This window comes from Anoplophora glabripennis, unplaced genomic scaffold (assembly GCF_000390285.2).
Source record: "Anoplophora glabripennis isolate ALB-LARVAE unplaced genomic scaffold, Agla_2.0 scaffold232, whole genome shotgun sequence".
Classification (NCBI taxonomy): domain Eukaryota; kingdom Metazoa; phylum Arthropoda; class Insecta; order Coleoptera; family Cerambycidae; genus Anoplophora; species Anoplophora glabripennis.
In genome coordinates this window covers 25134-51524 of record NW_019416462.1, presented here as the reverse complement: position 1 = coordinate 51524, position 26391 = coordinate 25134, and the positions used below count along the sequence as shown (strand labels likewise).

General features: G+C 34.6%; 1 protein-coding gene across 4 annotated transcripts in view; it reads left to right on the top strand.

The window, feature by feature from the left end:
* The window catches only part of LOC108910603 (phospholipid-transporting ATPase ID), a 128980-nt gene that overhangs the window by 96263 nt on the left and 6326 nt on the right, over window positions 1-26391 (top strand). For 2 of the 4 annotated variants that reach the window (XM_018715272.1, XM_018715273.2), the window contains exons 3-12: window positions 8050-8108; window positions 8404-8616; window positions 12600-12805; window positions 12865-13195; window positions 13511-13838; window positions 14284-14888; window positions 14942-15218; window positions 19493-19820; window positions 25794-26068; window positions 26158-26381. In XM_018715272.1, the coding sequence (XP_018570788.1) occupies window positions 8050-8108; window positions 8404-8616; window positions 12600-12805; window positions 12865-13195; window positions 13511-13838; window positions 14284-14888; window positions 14942-15218; window positions 19493-19820; window positions 25794-26068; window positions 26158-26381 (2846 nt within the window). Of the gene's footprint in view, window positions 1-3497; window positions 4113-8049; window positions 8109-8403; window positions 8617-12599; window positions 12806-12864; window positions 13196-13510; window positions 13839-14283; window positions 14889-14941; window positions 15219-19492; window positions 19821-25793; window positions 26069-26157; window positions 26382-26391 lie in introns of those variants that run through there. The other 2 variants (XM_018715271.2, XM_018715270.2) reach the window with 2 other exon arrangements.

Here is a 26391-nt window from a genome sequence, read left to right as displayed (position 1 = left end):
CATTTAGCTGGAAAGCAATCTTTCTAGTACTGGTAGTAGGTTGTTCTTCTATCAAATTAAGTACTGCTGCCTCAAGCTGTGGTGTTCTTACTTCTCGATGGCGACCACAATCCTGCGTTCTTTTGTTGAATGAACCATATTCACGTAATCGTTGATGAAGTCAGACAAATATTCTATGTGAAGGATGCTGCCGTTGAGGATACATTTCAGCATATCTTGTAGAAGCTTCTAACCCATTCCCCTGCGACAGACCGTAAACGTAATGCATATCAGCCATTTCCTCATTTGTGTATGCCATTTTAATAACAAGTGAATTATTAAAGTAACAAATTAAGAACAGAACAATACACAATTAGTATTACTTCAATTTCAAAAATTTACAAACTGACAGCTTGATTCCAATTTAATTGTCAGTATCGCTAATGGCGGCCTACTAGATAAATTAGTTTCGTATTTTCGTTTTATGGCGATATGTATCTTGTTCGTAAAATAATTTTTTGCTGCGAACTGGTTTAATTTGGGCAAAAAATTCAAGAGACATTTTTTTTTAGAATGAAACAGGCTATCGGAAATAAATTTTTAAATGGTAAAAAAATAATAAGACAAAAAATTACGTTGGAAATAAATTTTAGGGGTTGCGTTTTCCACCCCTTACAACCATGGGGTAAACCAAATAAATTACTGGCTAAGTGTCTTTTTGGTAGTAGAAAATGTCAGGTTAATTTCAATATTGTAACTTGTTTAGTGCTTGTGAAAAAAATTGTTAAACAAATTTTATGTACCCCCTTTAAGGGGCTGCATCTTAACAAGGGATGCTCCAATGAAGTTTCTTTATATGAAAGATCCTATCTTTTTTTCGATGAGGAATCACCCCCTTAAATGTTTTACACTTATTTAGTTACACCCTGTATATCATGTATTTTCAATTTATTACAAAAACGATTACCTGCAAATATGGAAAAATCGTTTGCGAATTTTCACAATTTTTATCAGCGCAGTTTGAAAACCTCATTTCTATCAACCCATTCAGACAGTTGACAAGACCTTAATTTAATTTTCTTAATGATACCAGCAAACCATACCTTCGCCTCTAGCTTTGCCTTAAAGCAGTTTGAATGCGTTTTTTTAATTTCGCTGTTACTCTAATTGCCTCTAACCTCTCCTGTTGCTGTTAGGTTAATTTTTTCTATTTTAACTTTCACCACTCCCCTCTTTTACTTTGATATACTGCCCTTGTTAATTACTTAAGTTCCACTTACTAAAATTGTATGCGGATTTATGTAGGATTTCGAGACAACAGAAATGCATTAACATTAACGTGTAATGACAATTATTTTATAATTTACAATTACGAACTGGAGATCACAGATTAGTGTGGAATTCAGATATACCGGAAGTTAGCTCATTTTTTGCTTGTACAGCAGGGAAAACCATGAGAAGCGATAATGAGGTGGTATCAGCAGTTTTAAACTGTGGTAGGTACAGTAAGTTGTGAACAATAAAATATTTCCAACGCTAACCGTTCAGTGTAAATGTGGCTTTGCGTTTAAGTCTTATCTCCACCTAATTCTACTAATATGTTTCCAATATTTTTATATTATTTTTTCCTGTATTTGTAAAATACTCGAATAGTTGCATTTTTTGCCATCACGTGATGGAATTACGGCTTTAATACCTGTATTTTTTCTTCGTTTATCATTGTCATAATACGATCTAATATATTTAAAAAATAATTATAGAGCCATTATCGTAACTTAATTTCTTTAGTATTTGTTTGTTTATTAGTTTTATATTTTATTATACAGGGTGGTTCAATTTTTTTGTAAAACTTTAGAAACAGATAGAATATTGAAGAGTGGTTACATCAAAGAAATTAAAAAAAATCATGAGTTTAATACTTACAATTAGTATAATAATAGAAATGAACTGCCTGTGCTAATTGCATTGCTTTTATAAGCTAGCAAGTAAGGGCTGACGTTTGTCCACAAATTTTGACGTTTGAAGTTTTGTAGGTAGGCCGTCAGGATCCAGAGGGCGTTGCGATCGATGCCCTCCTTAGAGCATAATACTGGAGACTGGAGGCTTTCGTAGATCTGACGACGTTGATCACACTGCCCTCTGGGCGAGGGCGGCCTAACTTCCCTAAAACTGTGGGCAATGTCAACAATTAGACTGACACTGACCCTCTTCCTTGGTTCGCTCTTGTCCTTTATATTATCTGAATACTACTTAGAACAGTGCATAGGTGCATTGGAAAATAAAAAAGAAGACACTAAAAACAAATTACTGTGTTAATGTATTTAAAAAAAAGATATGAATTTATGAGGTGGGAGTTGATTGTAGTGGTGGGGAACATAACCGCTCATACCGCTCATAATTATAATATCCTAATTGATTTTTTAATAATACTTGTTTGTTGTTTGTATTGTATATGCCCAAGGATATAGTACTCTAATGTACTCTTATAAATTTTGTAATAGTTCTACAATAACTGATGAACACAAGGATAATTAGTCTAAAAAACTTGTGTAACTTTCTGACAAATTATCTTTGTTTACTTACAAAATCAACCAGGGGGGGGGGGGCAATCGATGGTTATTAATTTTCTACAATGGAAAAAGTTACGCATTAAATAAATTTTTCTTGAAAAAACTATCTGTTTATTATTTGATTAGTATTTTTTTTTAAAGAATGAGTAAAAAAATTAACATTTTTGTTAAAACGTGAAGTGTTCAGTAGATGAATTTCTAAATCTGCTTCCTTCAAATGATGCAAGTAAAGAACATAAATATAAAATCCATTTTGAAACAAAACATTTTAGAAATCATTATTATGGAATTCAAAATAATTTATAAAATATAGGTAGGTATACATAATATGTAAAATGTACTATAAAACGTTCAGCAATAAAAATTAATATTTCATTGTAAAATAATGGCCTTAGCCTTAGTATCGTAGACGATATATTAATAATAATTTAAAACGTCTAACTGTAACTGCTATAGGTTTTTCTGTCCTTGAACGTGTATAATTGTGAAATGTTATGGTAAATTAAAGAAACGAATACCTACCTAAATCACACGTGATAATTTCATTTCTAATAATGACCAATGACCATTTCATATTTTATACGCGTGCTGTTAATAAAATGTAAGTATTTATTGATATTGTTCTGAATCTAATCCAAAACATTGTGGACTTCACTTTAGTTTAGTAAAAAAGAAATCAGTTGTAATCGATTTGCAACACCTACCCCATGTAGGCCAAAATGTTAGAAAAATTCGATTTAAGCCTATAAAACAAATAAGTTATTTTAAATAACATGTTTCTATTTCAACTATCATTTTTGAAAGCATAATTACGTATTCATTAATTCAAAACAAGGATTTTATTGCCAATTCGTTTAGAGCCCTCTATCTTCATCCAACCCAACTTTAACGCAGGCCTTAGCTGGTAAACGTTGGTAAAGAGGCCTACTTTACCTCTGTCAATATGGCGAAAGTATTTCGCATGACAAATTTGACACATTTGTAATGTAAATTAAATAGTGTTCTGTTTATCGCAATTGAACGATGTAAACGCGCCTAGTATTACTACAATAATAAGTATGAATTCAGTGAAGCGAGCTAGTCAGTAGGATATAAATATCAATTGATTTGCATCGTGGTAAAATGTTTGTATAAATTGGTCTGGCTTTAACTCGAATACTTCACCTATTTAAAAGTTCTACATTAGTACAGACTTAATAAATGATACGTCTACAAAGACTTTCGCCAAAATGGAATATGAACTGGAAGTGTTTGAAGTTTACGATGACAGTGAACAACAATCTTCCAAGAGTAAGAGGCATTTAAAGCATACACGGAAAAAGTGCAAGCAGAAACAAAAAACGACCGTTTTAAATATCGAGAGCACCGATAATGACATAAGTAGGTCCAAGACCAGTGTAGTTGGTAGTGACCGCAGGCATTTGAGCCTTCGGGAATCCATTCTTAGTGTTTTTAGTAAACTCGTAGTATGGAGGGACCAGAGAAGGTATCAGACCACTGTTCCTGACAAACTAGATTCACCTCATTCTTCCAAAGACTTCCGTAAGGGCTATGTACCATGTGGTGAGTTACCTCGGCAATTTGAACAAAAAATTTGTATAATTCTTGTTTCCTTCCATTTCTATATGCTGATATAATGGTTTCAACAATTTACTGTTTTTATTGAATTCTAAAAATTTTAAAGATTATTATTATGTAGTTAATTAATGGATATACTAAAATGTTTCACGAATTTATAGAAAATAGATTTAACAAAACAGATTGTTACACCTATCAATATTTTCTAATGCTAAATGCACCTAACCTAGTAAACTGAGGAATTCAATTCCTTAAGAATTCATTATACATATTTAAAATATGATTTCAACGGAATTTACCAATGATTTTATTTCTAGGAAAACATATTTTTTTAATTATAGATAGCAGAAGTTATTTATTGACACCTCTTGTACAGTATCTGTAAATAGTACTTGCCTTTTCATTTTATTTTTATTGACTAAAATATAAAATTGAATCAGCAGTTCACATTGTTAAAACAATTTATAAATATTTAACTAATATGTTGCTGCTTACATATTTAGTTACATAAATTCAGCCTGTTACAAATAATAACCAACTGTAAATAATCGTATGCCTATGTAATCAAAGATAAAAATAGAATCAAGCAGTTTAATTATTAAAACCTTGAACCAACTGCATTTAGGCAAAAGGTTAAATGATTTTAGTTATTTTAAATCATTTCAAGTCAGAACTATTTTGTATCAAAAGAACATAGATAGGCACGTGTTTTATCTTGATCACAAAATGATTATATATTATTTTAATTTAATCAACATTAAACTGCTATAAAAAGCGGTTAAAGTGAAATATGCGATAAAATTTAATATTTGCTTATCAGGTTATTGTTAATTTATTATACAGTTTGTGATTCATGGGGTTTTAAATACTTCTGGTTAGTAGTAACCGCAAAGATATGTAAAAGAGGAAATATAAATACATTTTTTAAGAAAACTAAAAAACAGTATGGAAATTAATAATACAAATATGTATAATGTACAAATTGAATTTATAATAAAACAATTTCAGAATTGAAATTTAAAAAATATATTTTCCAAATCTATCGAACTATTATAACTAACCGTTATCATTATTGTATTCAATTAGATAAAAAAACTGTTTTTTTTTACTTTATTTCTTGCTTCAATAAAAATTAATTTGGGTTGCCAATGAACTGGTGTGAACTTGGCAGCCAAAATACCTAGTCAGCAGGCGCAAGTAAATACCACTAGATGATTATGCAAATGTTTTTAGCAATACATTGCGCCTGGTCACATTGTTTAACTATTTTTGGGGTGAGGGTAGCTTGAGGGGTAGTTTGTACCCCTCGGACAGGGCACAAATAAACACCACTCTACGTCATTATATGCATGCCTTTAGCAATTGCATTGCACCTGGTAGCATTGTGTAACTATTTTCGAAACTTTGGGAAAAAAATTAATTAAAATTTCTTGGGTGATGGTAATTTCTACCCCTCAGACGAGATGCAAGTAAATACCACTCTACGCAGTTATGTGCATGCCTTTAGCAACTATATTGTGCTTAGTCGCATTTTAACTATTTTTAGAACCTTGTGAAAAAATGAATTAAAGTTTCTTTAGTGAGAATCTCATCTACTTCTCAACGGGGTGCAAGTAAATATGGTTCTAGGCAGTTATATGTATGCTTTTTTTCAACTACACTGCACCTGGTTGCATTGCGTTTTTAGAATTTTGTAAAAATATTTAAATTTTCTGGAATGAGGGTATTTTCTACGGGGCTCAAGTAAATACCACTCTAGACAGTTATTTGCATGTCTTTAGCAACTACATTGTGCCTTGTAGGATTCTTCAACTATTTTCGGAACATTGTGAAAAAAGTTATTTAAGAAGGACCGGGTTACGAAAAAATGCAACCAATTTCGTATTATTGAGATTTATTACCTTTACAATGCGAAATCAAATTCTTAGAATTATTTTCGAATTGTTTATCGATTTGTTTTTGTTTTAATTAATGCCAATAATTTGAATATTTAACATAGCTTCTTATAGGAAATATGCATACATCGAGGGGCGATCCGCTGATGTAATCTTCGTACGTTTGCCCTGGAATCTTATGTAATCGTTTCTGAAATCTTTGCAATCTCCGTGTAATTAAGACGTTTTAATATTTATCTTTTTGAAATTTTGTAATCATCTAAGAATCTCTTTAAAATTGAAATCTATGAAATTGTATCTGTAATCTACGTAATCTCATCTGTAATCTATGTAATCTTATCTGTAATCTATGTAATCTATCTGTAATCTATGTAATCTTATCTGTAATCCTCGCTGTAATCTGTGTAATCAGCTAACGAATTTCGTCGATGTAGTCGTTATACAACGCCCCCCCTACCTCAATTTCCAAAGGATGCCACAGAAACCTAGACAGAAACCTATATAGTGTGATTGGTGTGTTCCGAAGGGCAATCCGCTAAGGAAAAAACATACAAAGATACAAAATTTCTGAAATCTCTTGTAATGTATCTGCAGATTTCCATATCAATTCAAAAAAGATTACAAATTTCATATAAAAATCAAGATTACAATATCTTTCAACAGATTATAAAACATTTCAGGAGATTTCAGTTATTTTAGTAGATTTCAATGATTATTTAAGATTTCAATAGGATTATTAGAAATTAAAAGAAGATTTCAAAATTTCTTAATAAGGTTTCAAGGAATACGGGAAGATTACAATAAGTTTTGAATGTCCATTTGAACAAAACTAATTGAATTAACTTCAAATGTTATTCATTTCATTCATTAACAATAGTACTTTGATTAAGAATTTCTAGTAACAGGAAGTTTTTGGGCAAAAATTGTAACATTCTGATTAAGCTTTTTTGAATTGATATTGAAATCTGCAGATACATTACAAGAGATTTCAGAAATTTTGTAATCTTCGTACGTTTTTTCCTTAGCGGATCGCCCCTCGGCATACATATAACATTTTGATAAATTATGACAGTTTTAATATCATTTTTCATCTTAAAATTAACATTTCAATAATTTCAATATATTTTTTAGAATACTTTTGACTGTAATACCATCGTATCTCAGTATAATACTACATATATCAAATCGTATTATACTTTCATAAATACAATCGCTTTAAACCCTTGTCTTATAAGAAACATTTGTATTCACAGAAGTGCGTCATAGTAGTACGCTACTTATGCATGTAACTAAATCATATTTAAACTTTTCCATTTGAATCACTTCGTGATCACAGTTTGTAGATAATCTGAATTACATAACAGTTCTTTGCAAAAAGAGCAGTACATGCATTGTGCCATGTACTCTATGTGGATTAGTTGATACCCTCGAAGGGTGTGCGGAGGTTCTGGCTCCACAATCTTCTCTTCAACAGCTTTTTTCCTGCTTTTGCTATTTTCTGTTCTAATTCTCAAGCACTCATACTTTCTTTTGGTAACAAACTTCCCTTTCTATCGACTTCGTCCGATATTTTATAGGTTAATGCATTCAGCGATCACAGCATTATGTACATGATAAGGACTGCCGACTTACAAATAATACTCGTGCACTGTTACCAAGTTTCTGTTGCAACTTTTGGCATTTATTTTTGCATATTAGGTAAAGAATAATAATTGAGGAATGGAAATATATCATTTTAAGTATTTTAAACACGATTTTATTCAATATCTACAAGCAAGTATCTCAGTCTACTTACTTTCTAGTCGTAAAGAATATTTTTCTTCGCATTCACAGCAATGACTTTATAACACGGTAAGTTTAGGGCCCCCCCATGTTCCGCTTCACCCGAAATTGAAAGAATTTCTGCTAAATTGGCTTCTAACTTAACGCGAAAACAAATTGGTTGCCAAGTTCACATTGGTTGTGAATGATATCCGAGGAATATCCATTTTAGAATCATAGAATTAACCAACAATTTTTTGTTTCAGATAATCAAAGGAGAATCCATGCAAATGACAGAGTATTCAACTCCCAGTTTCGTTACGCTGTAAGTACTTTTTATTTATAGAATTGGAATTGTACCACTGCAAAATGTTTTGCTACTGTCATTGACCCCTCAGTTCATTTTAGTAGAACCTTTGTAGACCTTCAGTTTTCGCTATTACTAACAATAAATGTATAAAATCAAATTTTAATATAATAGATAAATTAAAAATTATTGTTATAGATTAAAAACCGGAAAATATATTTCCATTTTCCATATCCGAGATAATGAATAAATTTTGTCACTGATTTGTTTGATGTGGTCGATTTCTGTATTTTATTACTCAAATTTCTTTCAGAGCAATTACATAAAGACCTCAAAGTATTCGATACTGACGTTCCTGCCTCTGAACTTGTTTGAACAGTTCCAGCGTCTGGCTAACTTCTACTTTTTGTGCCTTCTCGTCCTGCAGCTGATACCCGCTATCAGCAGTCTCACGCCTGTTACCACAGCGTTACCTTTGATGGGGGTATTGGGACTCACTGCCATTAAAGATGCTTACGACGACATAGTAAGTGTACTATCAAAATATTTATGTTAATCCCTTTCCCTGCATAAATTTGTTTATTCCTGTTAGAATTAAATTTATTTCAAAGCCGTTCCAATTTTTCAAAAAACTTGAATAATATTTTATTTAACAGATATCTACATTGGCAAGTCGCCAATTCAATTTTATAAATGCTTATTACAGATAAAACATTACTCATTTTGTAAATGACAGTATTTGTTATTCAGTAGTTATCACATTTCACTAGTTAATTAATCCATCAGGTACAGTTTAAAATTATGCAAATCATCAATTTCATCCGCTATAAATATTATAGTATTTAAGATTGAAATAATTTTATGATTCATCACTTTTATCAAATAATAGGGGAAGTATGGGGATTCTTCCATTAGTCACTTCTTATACCCTTATAAATTAATTTGTTTGGGTCATCCCCATGTATCCTTTTCATGTATCAATATGTGCTTGTAATATTGGATGATGTGCCAAAAAATTGAAAAGAATTATAATAAATTAAAATAGAAATAAATGATATTTTTGACCACTCACAATTTGGATTAAACTTAGTATTAATAATTTCTTCCTCCAAAAATTACCCAAAAATTTAATTTTGTGATTAAATAGATAACATTAGAGGCAGTACATAATTTTTTTTTTTTTTGGTGTACCTTTTTTTACTTTATTATAGTATTTCGAATATTGTGTCCATATTTAATAATTTTCTTTTTATTATCAACTAAATTAAATTTTCAATCATAATCATATTTGTACCAAAACTGTATTAATGATAACAAAGTAATTAATTAAGCAAGAATGGTACTCAAAAAATTTACAAGAAGGAGAAAACAGAAAGGCACCTTCCAAAAAAATGTCAGCATATTTTCTAGAAATATATGTAGTTTTCCCAGTTCTGTAAATGCAATTACTTCAGTTACTATGTCAAAAAGTGGCGTCACACAAGTAATGGTATACCAAATTTCATTTAAGGGGTTGGAAAAAAAGATGATTTTTGGGAATTTTCAAGGAAAAATCTATACAAGATATAATGTCGGGGACAAAATAGCTGTATTGTAAATGTTTTCAGATATTATTGTGAATTTTGTCGGACGATTTGGATTTAAAATGGTATCTGTAAGTGGTGGCATCTTTTTTTTTCAGAGGGCCATATGGCTGGAAAGGTTTGTTATTAACAGATAGTCTCGGAACAAAAAAAACAAAAATTTTCTGATATATACTAAAAGCTAGGGAACATCGTAAGGAAATTAAAAAATAAATAATTGTTGATTCAGTGAACATTAAAAACAGTAAGTATCAAAAAAGATGAAAAATGTTGCATTAAATTAATAACAATAAAAATTGTTAACCCGTTCGCTGCGCAATACGTCTGAACGTAGCTACCGCGTCGTGAGTGAAAGTTTATCGCGTGCGAATATATACGTCTGGAGCAGTTAGACCACTTATAATTTTACATTATGTTGTGTTAAATTACGATTTACGATAAATTTTACGATTTTATTTTGAATAAAATACAGTATCATGCCCGGATCCAGAGGGGGTGGCGATGTGGCGATCGCCACCCCCAAAGCACAACATTTTCTAAAGATCTTCAATTTCTCCAAATGACAACAGGCAGTTAGTTGATATTAATGCAAGTCCCCTTCCTAACCTACACCTTACGTCATCAAAAAAATAACAACAACAACAATAATAATAATAATAATAATGATAAAGAAGTGCTTTGCGCCACCCCCAAAACCAATCTCTGGATCCGGGCCTGTACAGTATATGTACTAAATAGAAACTGAAAGAAACATGAACAATCTTGGTATTATTACCAGTACCTCTTTCCATAAAAATATTTGTCACAATCGGTATAAGCTCGCCCGCAAAAATTCGCCTTACCAATTGCAATAACCGAGTCACAATGCGCATGGTTGCGAATATATACGGTTTGAGCAGCCTGATCCAATTTAACTATTCATGCGAATTAATCCGTCTGGACCAGTTTGAGCCCTATAAATTTTTAGCGAATATATACGTCTGGAGCAGTGAAAGGGTTAATCAGTCGAAAAACCCCTAGGATTTTCCTTGAGTTATATTATTATGAAGCCCTGTACAAAATTTCAAGTCGATTCATTGAAAGCTTTTTGAGTTATGTTTAAACCTTCAATTAGTGATGCCTGCACCATATAATTGGCCTTCTATATTGATATTTTCTTCATTCTCTTCTTTTCGGCTTGATCTGAAACTCGCTCATCTTCTCACAATAAACACACCTGAGAACCCCGAGTGGTTGCGCTCCACCTGAAAAAAAGAAACGTGATCCTGATTTTTTTCCGAACCCAAAACTATTTTCCTATATTCTTCATGTAATAAAGCATTGTTTAAACCATTTATCCAAAAATTGATTTTTTCTAGATTTTAGACTGGTTTTATCGACCAAATATTTTAGATTTATTTGGAAAAAAAATTTTTGTTCTGCAATCCTAGGTTGACCAAATATCGCAATCAATGTTCTTGCCTTTGCCCCAAAATGGCGGATATATGTCAATTTGTAGCAAAAGACTATTCAAATTAATTTAGTTATTGTGGTATTATAGATAGGAATATCGAGATACAGGAAAACCTTGCCGTTCGCGGGGGATAGGTTCCAGAAAATTCCCGCGAAGCGCAAATCCGCGGTGCGCAAGTCATTGTTGTTAATGTTTAAAACAGAATTAAATATTAGAAACATAATTCAGTTATTTATATGTTTATGTATATTTATTTTGGAACAAAATCCAAGATACTACATTTATATGTTTCCGCATGCATATGATTTTTGAATTTCATGATTGTTAAAGGTTAGCATACATTGAATCGATTTTAAAACATAAGGCAAATGAGTTTTCGGAAACAAAAACACTTAAACACTTACAAACTTAATATGTATGTACTTGGTGGTACAGATTCTGGGATAGACCCCTTCTGGAAAAAGTATGTCATTGTTTTTTGAATTTGATGGTTTTTCAATTCTTTTAAAAGTTTTTGTATGGTGAAAAGAGGTTATCCAATCCTCTGCTAATAACCATACTCCTCTGCATATCTGGATCTATCTCAATGTTCTCACGTTTTAAACTGTCTAACACTCCTTGTACACTTTTTGTTCTTCATCCTCTTCTAAACTCAAAACGAAGTGTTCTCGAATAGTTCTTCAATTTCTGTATAAGTGAGACCATCGTCTTCATTTCAAATCAATTCTCCACATCTTCGGCCTCTATATTTTCGAAACCTTTCCTCCCCACTTGTCTACTTATTTCTACAATATTTTCAATTTCTCTCTGTGAATCTGGTTCTACTGCACTTCCTGAACATACTGAGGCCATAGCTTCTTCAGCAAGCATTAATGGTTGACAATTTCACCTTTGCCCAGGAAGCACCAACATTTTCTATTGCATTTAAAATAGTAAATTAGTTCCAGCATTATTTAACAGATATTTCTGGATTTTCTTTCAAAGGGTGCAAAATATGAAAAAAACTACGTCTGGTATAGTAAGCCTTAAACGTTGCAATTGTCAACCAAGAACTTTAAAAGCTGCCCATACATATGCCCTGCTTTGGACCCTATTATCGAGAAAGCAATAAATATATTACTTCAAGTGTGTTTATGCTATCCTCGAAAATTGATGAATTGAGACAAGGCCAAGTGTTTGTTATGTATCAGTTCTTGCGTATGTACACTTATGATTATTTATGGTTTCTCATAATCAGGTTTTCATCTGTAGAATTATGTGTAAAATTCGGACCGCAAACGGCAAAGAAAAGGTGGCATCGATGACTACCTCATAAATTTAAATCCACGAACCACAAATCCGCTAACGGCAAGGTTTTACTGTATTGAGTAATGAATTGTTTAAAATCCAATATTGGTTCATTTATTAGTGATAGAAGAAGTAAATTCGAATAGGTCATTCATCTTTTGTAACATTTGAATATGTCAATTCCAGCAACGTCATATATCGGACTCGCAAGTCAACAACAGAAAGTCCCGCGTCGCCCGTAAAGGCAAACTCGTCAACGAGAAATGGTCGGCAGTGCAAGTCGGGGACATCATCCGCATGGACAATAACTCCTTCATAGCGGCCGACGTGCTACTGTTGACGTCTAGTGAACCCAACGGCTTGTGTTACATTGAAACGTCAGAATTGGACGGGTAAATCTCATAAAAGACCACATTATGTTAAACGTTCTATTTGCAATTAATTATTACAGAGAAACCAATCTGAAATGCCGCCAGTGTCTGGTGGAGACGGCCGAGATGGGCCAGGACGACCTCCTACTCAGTGAATTCGATGGCGAGATATTGTGCGAGACCCCCAACAATCTGTTGAACAAGTTCGAGGGGGTGCTCATCTGGAAGGGCAAGTCTTACTCCCTGGACAACGACAAGATCATGCTGAGGGGCTGCGTGCTGAGGAACACACAATGGTGCTACGGAGTGGTGATTTTTGCTGGCAAAGACACCAAACTCATGCAGAACAGCGGCAAGAGCAAGTTCAAACGCACTAGTATAGATAGACTCCTTAACTTTTTAATTATAGGGGTAAGTGCTTATATTTTTTTAACATGACATGTTTATGTGATCCTTTAAATGCATTAAGCTGATTCACGTTACTTCTAAAAATCTTCCTTAATTCTCGTCAAGTCATACAGGGTGTATAAAAAAAACCAAAACTGTTGAAACTGCAAAGTGATACTTAAAATTAATAGTAATAAAAATTGTTAAAACATATTGCTTAATATGCGCGTAATAGCGTAATATGTGCTTTTTTGTTCAACTTTCAAGCAAAATTATTATTGAACAAATAACAGTAATTCCAAAAATATGTGTAATTGAATTTACTTTTTCCTCTTGCAGATAGTGTTTTTTTTATTGTCCATGTGCCTTTTTTGTATGGTGGCGTGCGGTATTTGGGAGTCCTTGGTGGGTCAGTACTTTCAAACATTCCTACCATGGGACACTCTAGTGCCTTTAGAGCCTTTGGGCGGTGCCACCATAATAGCCCTGTTGGTATTCTTCTCCTATGCCATCGTGCTCAACACGGTGGTGCCGATATCCCTCTACGTGTCCGTCGAGGTCATTCGGTTTGTGCAAAGTTTCCTCATCAACTGGGATGAGCAGATGTACTACGACAAGACTGGCACACATGCTAAGGCCAGGACTACCACACTTAATGAAGAATTAGGTGAGTTATTAAATATAAACCACGACCCATTATCTATATAGAGCATTTATCGAAATGACCCAGTCCTAACCTACGCACTCTAAGCCTACCTCAAGTTAACCCAGTCCTAACCTACGCACTCCAAACCTAACCTCAAATTGATCCAGTCCTAACCTGCGCACCCCAAACTTAACCTCAAATTGACCCAGTCCTAACCTATGTGCTCTAAGCCTAACCTCTAATTTACAACCTGATTTAAATTACTGAAATTAGACGAAACTGAAGTAAACAACAATTATATAAAATTATTTGAAATCACGTTTCACAGCATAATTAAACTTTAATAATAATTTAGTTCAAATAGATTCAAATGTGCTTGATTCATTCGTCCCATTTTGACCCCAGAATCTGCCATTAAGATGTGTCCCATTCTTAACACCGTTAAGTGTAATTTCGTGTTTTGTAGGCCAAATAGAATACATCTTTTCTGACAAAACCGGTACGCTTACTCAGAACATTATGACATTCAACAAGTGTTCTATCGGGGGCCGGTCCTTCGGCGACGTAATCGACCAAAGAACAGGGGATGTTGTAGAGATCACCGAGAACTCCGAACCCTTGGATTTCTCCTTCAATCCAAACTTCGAACCGGAGTTCAAATTCTACGATACGCAACTACTAGATGCGGTGAAACGGAAAGACCCTGCTACTTTCAGCTTCTTCCGTCTGTTGGCGCTATGCCACACCGTCATGTCAGAGAACAGGGAGGGAAAACTCGAATACCAGGCGCAATCGCCCGACGAGGCGGCCTTGGTGTCTGCCGCTCGCAATTTCGGTTTTGTATTTATTGAGAGGGCTCCAAACAGTATTACCATTGAGGTTATGGGCGTTAAGGAGGTTTATGAGCTTCTTTGCATCCTGGATTTTAACAACGTGAGGAAACGCATGTCCGTGATATTGCGGAAGGACGGGATTCTACGGCTGTACTGTAAAGGCGCGGACAACGTTATATACGAGAGACTTAAAAGCGGGAACGATGAAATCAAGCAGAAAACACAGGAACACCTTAACGTAAGTTTTTTCGTAAATGTAAGAATGAATTTATTAAGTATTTATTTGCACAGAAATTTGCCGGCGAAGGTCTGAGAACTCTCTGCCTGGCATCGAGAGATCTGGATGAGGAATTCTTCAACGACTGGAAGCAGCGGCACCAAGAGGCAGCCATCGCCCTGGATGGTAGAGAGGAAAGGTTAGACGCGATATATGAAGAAATCGAAACGGAAATGGAGCTTATAGGCGTTACCGCGATCGAAGATAAACTACAGGACGGAGTTCCTCTGACAATTGCCAATCTCATTCTAGCCGGAATAAAAATATGGGTGCTTACAGGTGATAAACAAGGTAAGTTAGTTTTCCTTTGGTTTAGGGAAATTGGAATTTGTAATAATAATAAATTTTCCTCTATAACTTTCGTTTTACACCCAAATTTTGACCGCCCGAATACAATTCTGCAGTTTTAGGTCAGTCTCTCAAAAATTGTGAAATTTGGGTATAGATCTATGTCTTTGCAAGAAACAAATGAACATAAACAAATCTAATCTGTTCTATGTTATCTGATCCCAAACTAATACAACTTAACCCAAACTAACCTAATTTGTTCTCCTTTCCTAACCTAATTTTTGATAAAGATTGCGCAGATTCAGATTTTCATAATATTTGGTACTTGTCCTTCATTTCCGTGTGTAAACAAATCTGTCATTGCTCTGTGGCGACCATGTATCGTTTTCCAAACAATTGTAACATGTAGATATGGCACTTCTCAGATGCAAACTTGGTCGGGCAAAAATTCTATGCACTCGGCTGTTTTAACCGTACAGTGGTAATTTCTTTTTTTATTCTTCAAATAGGTATGCTTAATTTCATGATCCTGATGCGATAATTTGATATATCTATATAGGAATTTTTTAAATCGAGTGAGATCCCATCAGCTTCAACACCAAAGATAATAATTCGGTATTTAAAAATAGAAAAATCACATATTTCGTATTCGAGGTTGATTAAACAACGAAAATAATCAACTTTGCGATACTCTTCAAACTTAAACCTTAACCCGAAAGCATAACCTCAAAGTAATACACTGACTATTTTCTAAATCTATAAATCTGTGGATATAATTACTTGAAAACTATATTTTTGAGCTTATAATTTTTAACTCCATAAACCTACAACCATAAAAATCTAACCTTAAATCCTTCAAAACATAACCCCAAACTCTCAAAACCCAACTTGAAATTATAAAAATTTTAGCTAGAAATTCATAAAATGTATAATATGTTCCACACCAAAGAATAAAAATCCTTGAAAACTATTTTCTTGAACTTATATTTTTTATTTTTGAATCCCCTAATCTCTATTCTTAAATATTTAACCTCAAATCCAAGAAATCTGGGCTAGAAAGTCAAACGAAAGATATTTTTCAAACCAAAGAATGTGACTCATTGAAAACTATTCTGGAGCTAATATTGTCTGTTTCTGAAGCCTCAAACCTACACTATGTCCATAAAAACCTAACCTCAAACCGAGCCACAACCCCTTGAAACTTATTCTTAAATTCACAAAAAATAAGTGGATATTTAGATATATAAAATTTCAGTCGATAAATTGTAAAAATTTCAACAATTCTCACTCAAAATCTATATTATTTATCGAAATTACTCGATGGACTGCATTTTGTTATCTTTATTTATATAAGACTTAATCCCTTTTACCGTGTCGGGGTAGTAGTCTTTAAAGGGTTTGTTTTTAAATTTTTAATTTTAATTTTTTTCTTTTTTTTTGTTTTTTTCTACTTTTAATTTTTATTAATGTGTAGTAGCCGGGTTTGAAACTGCCGCCTGATCGGGCCTGGTGGTGGCTTTAGACACTAGAACGGTGGTGCGCATGCGTAGCGACTGACGCAAACGTGAAGTGGAAGTAGTTACGTTATGATTTCAATTGGTTATGGTCACGTTTTTGTAAGTTTGCTAGGGCGCTTAAGAAGTTTTGCATAATAAAAGTGTGAAGATAGAACGAAAGCCTTTAATTTGAACCAAATTCACCATCCCACGGCGCTCCAATTCCTACAAATGTTATAACAATTTTCATTTTTTTTTAAATACCAAATTATCATTGGTGAGGGTGATGGGTTCTGACTTGATTTAATAAATTCCTATATAGATATATCTAATTATCACACCAGGATCATAAAATTAAGCAAATTTGAAGAAGAATAAAAAAAGAAATTACCAGTGTACGGTTAAAATAGCCAAATGCGTAGAATTTTTTCCCATATTTCCCACTGTGACTCATGCTAAACTAACAGTATGACAGTTGTTAGCACCTTTCATTCTTGTCAAATCTACAAAATATATTCAAATATTCAATTAATACTCAATTGGTAATGTTTAAATTGAAGCTGTAACATATCATCGCTCGTCTTACAAATGAGCGTGAGCAACAAAAAGAAAATTGATCAGACGCTTTTGGAATTAAACCCTTTGGGTAATGAAAGCATAATATTGTTGTCAATTTATATTGTCTTGTTGCATTGCTAGAGTATTTTTTATAAAAATACGTCTGAGGGTTGCTTCCTCTGTGCAGCAAAATAAAACTCTCAGCTGTAAAAATAGAAGTATTTTCATTGAAAACAAATTAGTGAGAAAGAATACGTGTTGTCGAGGCGAGCGTTCGCTGTGGAGTATACGGTTCTTGAAGCCAATCTGTCGTGGACCTTTTCTGGAACCCTGTTACGTCCCATGTCTGTGTTTTGGCCTTGCAACTGTTAGACCGGTCCGGGTGGCGTCAGGCTGGCGCTCTTGACGTAATACTTAAAATGGGTCACTTGCAAACATGTGTATCCACACTCGAGGGTTGCTTTCGCTGTACAGCAAAATAAAACTCTCTCAATGGTAAAAGTAGAAGTATTTTTATTGAAAGTTACTGAAAAAGAATACTTGTTGTCGCAGTGAGCGTTCGCTGGAGAATCGTTCGCAGGTATACAGTCCTTGGCGCCAATCTGCCATCGACCTTTTCCGGAACCCTATTGTGTCCCTCGTCTGTTTTTTGTCCTTGCAAATGTTAAGCTGGTCTGAGTGGCGTCAGGCTGACCCTCTTGACTTAAAATGGGTCACTTGCAGAGATGTGTACCCACCCCTCTAACAATGCTGTCGAGGATTGTTACACCCGAACTCGAACTTAAGTTCCGATCCTGGATCTTAACGCACAACCCATCGAAAGTGGAAGTAGTGGGACAGTACCCACACGGTGTCACCTGGCCGAGCCAGCTTACCGTCAGTTTATCGATTTAAGCGATCTCAATTCTTCCTATGTTCACTGTATTTCCAACATTGGCATACGATATAAGTGTAATGAAAATTTCACAACGGATTCTTTTTGTTATACCTGGAGTGTGGAGTTCTTGAAAATAAGTCTTTAGAAAAGTCAACGTATTCATTTGGTGATCATTTTGTTGGAGCCGTGCCCCAATAGCTGATCACCTGGTGTTTCTTGATACCGAAATAAAATAAAGTGAAAATTTCCCATTACGATGAACAATGCTTCACCGTTGAACATTTGGACCAGACTATCTCAAACTGCAAAATCCAAGCAATTTTGCTAATAAATTTTGTGCATACGACCGTTGAACCTCGCTGTAGGCATGACCCCGCAAAAATAATTCCTATATTCGCGTATGTTGGTACATAATTAACACTGTAAAAAACACAAAAGACACGGTTGTAATGCTTTTCTTTATTTTTTTTCCTGAAAAATTACTCGAGTGGCATTTTGATGATTATGCCCTTTTACGATCAATGACGATATATTCGATTGCTATTCACTGCAGTACCAATTCACAGTATTCACATAACCTTACTTAAACTAAAACCAAAACATACACCTTGTTTTTTGTATCATGGTCTATGGCAGGGGTCGGCAAGTAATTTTAGGTGGGGTCCGGATACTTTTGAAAATTTTTGATATTGAATATTTCTTACAAATTTTTTATTTTAATTTGGACCCAAATTTAATCTGCTTACTAACCATTAAAAACTCAAAACACAATTGTAAAATACTAGAAAAAATGATAAGGTTGGCACTCAAACGTAAAAAAAAAAACATTTTTTAAATAATTTATTTAAATAAATATATACTTTCAAAAAATTTTTGGCGGTCCAGTATTTTACCTTCCGCGGTCCGGACCTGGACCGCGGTCCGCCAGTTGCCGACCCTTGGTCTATGGGTTCAAACAACTGCCATATTGCTGTTGTAGTGCCTAATACTCACCTGTAGTTTATGGTAAACAGTGTTAAAATGTGTATTTATTTATAGATCCAAGAAATATTTTATAAATCAGATTAATTTAAAACTTAAGAAATCGATATTATAAATTAAATTTTGAATATGTTCACCACCTTCGCTAACGTATGCCTGTGGGTTCATTTAATAACGGTGAACCGAATGTACAAGAAAATTTGTAATTTTAACCTTTTTCGAATCATTTTTCACAATTATAAAACGAACACTGCATATTTTATATTAAGAACAAATAAATATTCAGGGTGTTGCGAAAATGAGTGCAAAAATTTTCCAAATGCCCATCGCTAGTTATAAACACTCTATTTGTTGTTTCTTTTTAGAAACTGCCATAAACATCGGTTACTCTTGCCAACTTCTGACTGACGAAATGGTGGACGTCTTCATAGTGGACGCCTCAACGTACGACGAAGTCCACCAGCAACTACTTAAGTTCCGAGACAACATAAAGATCGTCCACACTTTCCAGCCCCGCAGTCCCGCCGGCGTTCAGCTGGGCACGTCGAACGGCAAAGTGGATGCGTCCAATCAGTCGACGGGCACATCGACACCGCCACAACCGCAGCCGCAGCCGGCCAACCCACCCGCAGTCAGTGTGGTGACTTTCAGGTGGGATGATGACGTTGATCGGTGTGAGAATACGAGAGCAAGGTAGACCGATTTGGACAGGTTTTTCTATTACTCTCCTTCCTCTTGATTTACACCTATTCGGACTCTGGTTCTAAATCTAAAGCCACACGGAATTACTAACATTGGTACCTGAGGTTGGATTAGTCTAGCACTTTTTATGTCTTAGTTGAGTTAGATCCGTGTTTGTGTCACATTAATCTACCTGCTCTCTAGTATACTGTGTGCTTGTACTTGATAGAAGATTAATATTAACAAAGCAATGGCGGCTGATGAGTTAGTTGTAGTTGTTATATTTTGTTAACGAAGCCGTATTGTTTTTTAGGGGATGATTTCTAAGCCCACAAAGACATGTAGAAATCTCAAAGCAAATTTATGAAATAAAAATAAATACATACCCTAAAATCTCAAAAGGAAATAAATGTATAGGTGCAATTTTTTTTTGTAATCAGTGATGCATACAAAACAGGTTTTATTCAAGATGCAATGTTTTGGATTTTAGAAAATGGAATGTTGATTCCGACATATTAATTGCTGCAGGTGGTTTTCACTCTCGTACGGATCTCGAAAAATGGCCAATTTACAATATCAAAGGCTTTTTTCGCTAGCCGCGAAGCGTCCCGACGTCCTTTCTTTGTGTCGTAGGGGTATTTCAGTGTAGGCTTCTCTGCGTTTTCCTAGATAAATTTTCGTTTTTCCGGGACTCATCGGAGAAAACGGCAAATTTTCGATGTGGGAAAGTCTTTGTCTTTGCGTACGAGCAGTTCCCACAACCCGACGTCCCCTTTCTGCTACTGGTACGCTTTTTCAATGCCACGTCGCAACGTTCTCTCCTATATCGCCCTCAACTTTATTAGGTCAAATGTAACAAAATTTAAGACTAGATTAAAAATATTTTGATACAAACTGTCACCGCGGTAGAAATGTCAGAATTGTCAAAACTGAATTTCCAATTCTCACTTGCCCCATGGCGCCAGTTCGGCGATAGGCGTTTGTTTTTGTTTTATACCGTTCCGAGTCCTTCGTGGATGATTTTACAGTAGAAAAATGCAATTTTTAACACTACAAAAATGTTTGTTTACTTCAACTATGAACGGGGATTCAAATACTGCTACAAACAAACTCTATTTAGAGGCGATGATGGCTCAGTGGTAAAAGTATGGCGTTGCAATCCGGAGATCGACGGTTTGAATCTCGTACGGGATTCCTAAGAATTTTTTTTTTACTTACTGCCACATTTTACCTTCATTGTGGAGTTTTCATTTTAAATCTTTCTATAAGAAGAAAATATAACTTCAAATAGGTTTTTATATACAGGATGTCTAAAAATATTGCACCGAACTTCGAACAGTTCAGAGATAATTATGAAGTTACGATGTTGATGACTTTTATATACAGGGTGTACCAAAAATGTTATATTTGCCAACCGCGAGGAAAGCACGGCGCAGTGGTGCTCATGCCGCGGGGCCCAAGAGCCAAAGACCCGAAAGAAAGGTCAACTCTGCGTTAGCGGCGTTTCCGACCTTCCTAGTGTCAAATTAAAACAAATAGGTACAATTATACTTCAATTCCATAATAGTAGGCTTATTTTCAACCTGGGTAAGGTATGGAAGGAATATGATTCCATGGGAGTATCATTTTAGAGGTTCCGAAAATTGTTAAATATAGAACAACAAATTAATGTTCATTTTGGTAGAAACTAAACCATCCTTATAAATTTACACTAACCGTGGTATATCCAGAAGATATATAGTACTTTTTTATTTTCACTAAAGTACACAGTCCGATTATTAAGTTTTAAGACTGATTTTATTGTAGTGAAGTACCTGGCGCTATCTATGTGCGGTCAACGGAACTACCTAGTGGAAAGCCTTCCGAACGACCGCACAAAATTTTATCAATATACGTGTATCTACCACAAAGTTATACCGTTTTGCATGAAGTGATTTTTTTATAGTTGTCATTGAAACGCACATTGAACAGTGTGCAACAATCAAGTTCTGTTTTAAAGCCGATAAAACAGCCACGGAAACGTAGCAACTATTACAAACAGTGTACGGTAAGAAGGATGTATCACGTCCGACTCTTCCTGTCGTTTGTGAGGTTTCGTGATGGCCGAGACAGTATGCACGACGACGAGAGGACAGGGCATCCCCGCACAATTCGAATGAACGAAAACATTAAAAATTTTGTGGAAATTTTTTCTGTGAACATGTTTTTGTATGTAAGTGTGAAAATCATCCCCTAAAAAGTGGTACAGTACAAATCTTGAGCTTAAATTTTCACCAACTGCCACTGTAACAAAAGTAGTTAAAAGAGTAATACCTTACAGTCTGTTAATTCATATTGCTACTGTTACTTTATTATTCATACTGAGTTGGTTTTATTCGGAGATGCTTCCTTAGATTAGATAAATCGTAACTCATACTAATTACGTCCACCTCCCTGTAGACTGGGACCTAGCAAATCGGCGCACACTGTACATACTTTTCAGTTAGTTAGTGCAAAATTACACTATGAGATAAAACCAACTCGAATATCTTTGATGAAGGACAAAAAAGACCTTATTTTAGCTATAAGTATTGTCGATAAGTAACACTCAAATGGTCTCCATTTTCAAATTGATTTTCTCGTGAATGGCTAATCTCATTTTAACAATCATTTTTTTCATTTATTCCTCAGAAACGCCTTTGAGATAGGAATTTTGATTGACATTTAAATTTTCTGCATATACAGGGTGCAAGAGAAAAAAGATTTTTTTTTCCTAAAATTTTAAATACCCTACACCAGCAAAAATTATGAACGATTTCTTAATTAAAACTATAGTCACCATCTTTTCTGAAGAATTCGTCTTTTGATTCAAGTTACCATCTCTGTTATTAATTGAAATAAATAGTTAAAATTTTAAAACTTATAACAAGGCAATAACACTAGACAAATCAGTAACAATATACAGAACCTTCATAAATGATTACAAGCCACGTAACCAGTAATTTTATTTCCTTCACGATGGCAATTAAATTGCGGTAAAATTAAAACAATAAGATCAAGATTACATTAAAACACAACATTCTATTTCATCGACTGTGATTGATGTAATTTTTCACAAGATTATATTCAACCAATCGGCAATCGCATTTTCTCGTGCGTAGACGTAGCGGTTTGTCATTGTTCATTGTAAACGAATCAATATTGATGACGCCAAGTTTTCGGGATTTTTCGTTACCAGTACCAATCGTGCAATGTTGGTTTGCCTAAACTCTACAGTCACATGGCTTGTAAACATTTATGAAGGCTGTGTAGGTAGACAAGACACTAAAAATTGCTCAGAGGGGACAAATGTTCAAAAATTAAATAAGATTCATAAGAATTTGTAATAAGTTTAATATTAGGACAGTATTTCAAGTCAGTAATATGTCATGTATAAGTATTTTAAAAACTCATTATGTTGGCAAAACTTCAAGACCTTTAAATGTTAGAATCGGGACTGTATTATAAAAGGATTTGAAGAATCAAAAACAGTCAAATTATTTGATGGCATAAGAAAAAAATTGTATTTATTTTACTAAACGGTGTTATACGAGGTCTATCCCAAATGTATCCGATCTTCCTTCAAATATTCGCATCTGAGAATTTTACTGCCCTCTGCCGGGTACGAGTATCAACTGTAAAGCTTCACGAACTTCCTAAATGCCGCAGTTTTCATCGGGACGCTTTAGTTTACATGCGGAGTGTATTTGTTTACAAAGAGTTTTTTACATTCGTCGCATTTTGCTAGTGTATAAAATGACTGAAAGATCGGAGCAACGAATTTACATTAAATTTTGCTTTCTTTAAACTTGAAAAGAGTTGTGCGGCGACCATCGAAATGATGAAGACGGCATTTGGGGACGAATGTATGAGCAATACACAAATAAAAGAATGGTATAAGCGATTCAAAGATGGCCACACATCTGTTAATAGTAACCCACATTCTGGACGGCCTACAGCGACAAAAACACCGGATAATATCGAACGTGTGCGACTTGCGATCAATGAAGATCGTCGATTAACTGTGCGAGAACTGAATGTGATCTTGGATTACCGAAAACTAGCGTTTGGAAGATTTTAACTGAAAATTTACAAATGATTCGCATGTGTGCAAAATTCATTATAACTGGCGATGAATCGTGGGTTTATGGTTATGATCCCGAAAGAAAACGACAGTCTTTGCAGTGGTAGCTGTTGTCGGAGCTACGACCGAAAAAAGCACGCCAAAGTCGGAGCAATATCAAGTCATTGCTGATTGTTTTTTTTTATTATGAGGATGTTGTGCACCACGAATATGCTCTTAAAGATCAGACAATCAACAAAGAATATTATATCTTGAAGTTATGAAAACATTGCGTGACGCAATTAGAAGAATACGGCATCAACTATGGTCAAGCGGTGACTGGCTTCTTCATCACGATAACGCGCCAGCACATGCATCGAGCCTCGTGCAGCAATATTTGACAAAGCACAATATTGTACAGCTTCGTCAGCCTCCGTACAGTCCTGACGTAGCTCTCTGCCACTTTTGGCTGTTCCCAAGATTAAAAATGCCGCTCAAAGGATACCGATTCGACAACAAAGAAACAGTCAAAACTAATACGACGAAGGCTCTAAAGGCGATACCAAACAACGAGTTCCAGGACTGCTTCCAAAAGTGGAATGGCTTTTGGGAACGTATTCTTCAATCAAATGCGGACTACTTCGCAGGATGCCACCAGCCCAATGACGCAGTATAACAACAACGGGGAAATATGAAGGAAGGTCGGCTACTTTTGGGACACACCTCGTATGTGTTTAGAATCATAGAAAATATATAAAAACTGTCAATTTGAGTTTTTACATAAACAAAAGTCGAATTTTTCAAAAAGTTAACTATGTTGTATTGATTATTTTGTAAGCGAGAAGCTTCTGGTTAGGTTAAACTAAATCTATAAAATGAACCACATATTTATTTGGAAAAAACACACACGAGAGAAACAAAGGTGAAACCACAGTTTTACAGTGTTTCAAATTTTGGGGATAAAACTTTTCTCATATACCTTGCATATTGCTGAAAATTTTTTATTTCAGGGAAAAAATTCGATTTTAGCATCGTTACTAAGGAATAAACCCAATAAAAGATAGTCCAAATCAGATCAGTTATTTCTTAGAAAAACAACTTTTCAATTTAAGTCTATGTTTAGTAGTGTTAATTTTGCTATGAAATGAGGGATTTAGTTTTTTAAATATTACTACATTAGTAACAAAAAGTTAATTAACTGAAGTTACTCATGAAGGAAAACCCATTAGAACTTAAATGTCATACTTACGAACTATCCTTCTGTTTCGAATGTAACTAAATTTTATATCGGTAAATAACTGCTAATAATTCTAAAATCATTTCATTCATTTTCCTCACATCAAATGATATGCATCTGGATATTCCATCATATTTTTAAAAAAGAAATTATGCTCTTTCATTTGGATACCAATCCAAATGTGCGTTAGATGTAATTTATCACAAGATATCATTTTGATGTTGATTTATATGACTTTCATGAAGGTGGGCGTCATCTCAGAAATTGAAATGAAACTAAAACATGAAACAAATGAACCTAATGAGATGGACCAAGCACTGATTGAAAGACAAATCTAACAGGCTTTGTAAAAATTTTGAGCGCAAAGACATTTTACACTTCTTTGTTGACTTATATTTCCGTGATCAGAAATCGTAGAAAATTGAGAGAAATTTTCAACAGTTTTGAAAACAACTCTTAAGTCTTAAAAAGCATTCTTTTACGAGGTTCTGTTTATCAAAATCGACAGCTCCATTTAAAAATTACATCAAACTTTAATGCGAAGTAAAAGCCTTACAGTTGTCAGCAAGACGACCCATCTTAATTTTTTTTAGGGTTATTTATATATTAATTGTTTTAAGTTTTACATGATATATATTAATTTTTATTTCTGTAAAAATTTTTATAGTACTGAATTAGAGTACCACGGTGGCGTAGCAGAACACCCGATTGAAGAATCCCCTGCTGGTTTTGCAATCATCATAAACGGAAATTCCTTGGTGCACTGCCTCCACCCTCAGTTGGAGAGATTGTTCTTGGAGGTGGTCCTGCAGTGCAAGTCGGTTATATGCTGCAGGGTCACCCCCTTGCAGAAGGCCTTGGTCGTAGAGCTGATCAAGAAGAATAGAAATGCCGTCACTTTGGCGGTGGGTGACGGTGCAAACGATGTGTCTATGATCAAAGGTTAGTTAGAGCTAGATATGACGTGTGCCTAAAATTTGATGAAGGAAATTGAACCGCCTTGTATTTACTAACCAAATTCACGCTTTCAGCTGCCCATATCGGGGTTGGCATCTCCGGCCAAGAGGGGATGCAAGCGGTTCTTGCCTCGGACTACTCGATAGCCCAATTCTGTTTCTTGGAGAGGCTACTTCTGGTACATGGTAGATGGTCCTACTACCGTATGTGTAGCTTTCTGAGATATTTTTTCAACAAAAACTTTGCATTCACTCTGTGCCATTTCTGGTACGCCTTTTTCTGCGGATTCAGCGCCCAAGTATGTGGAA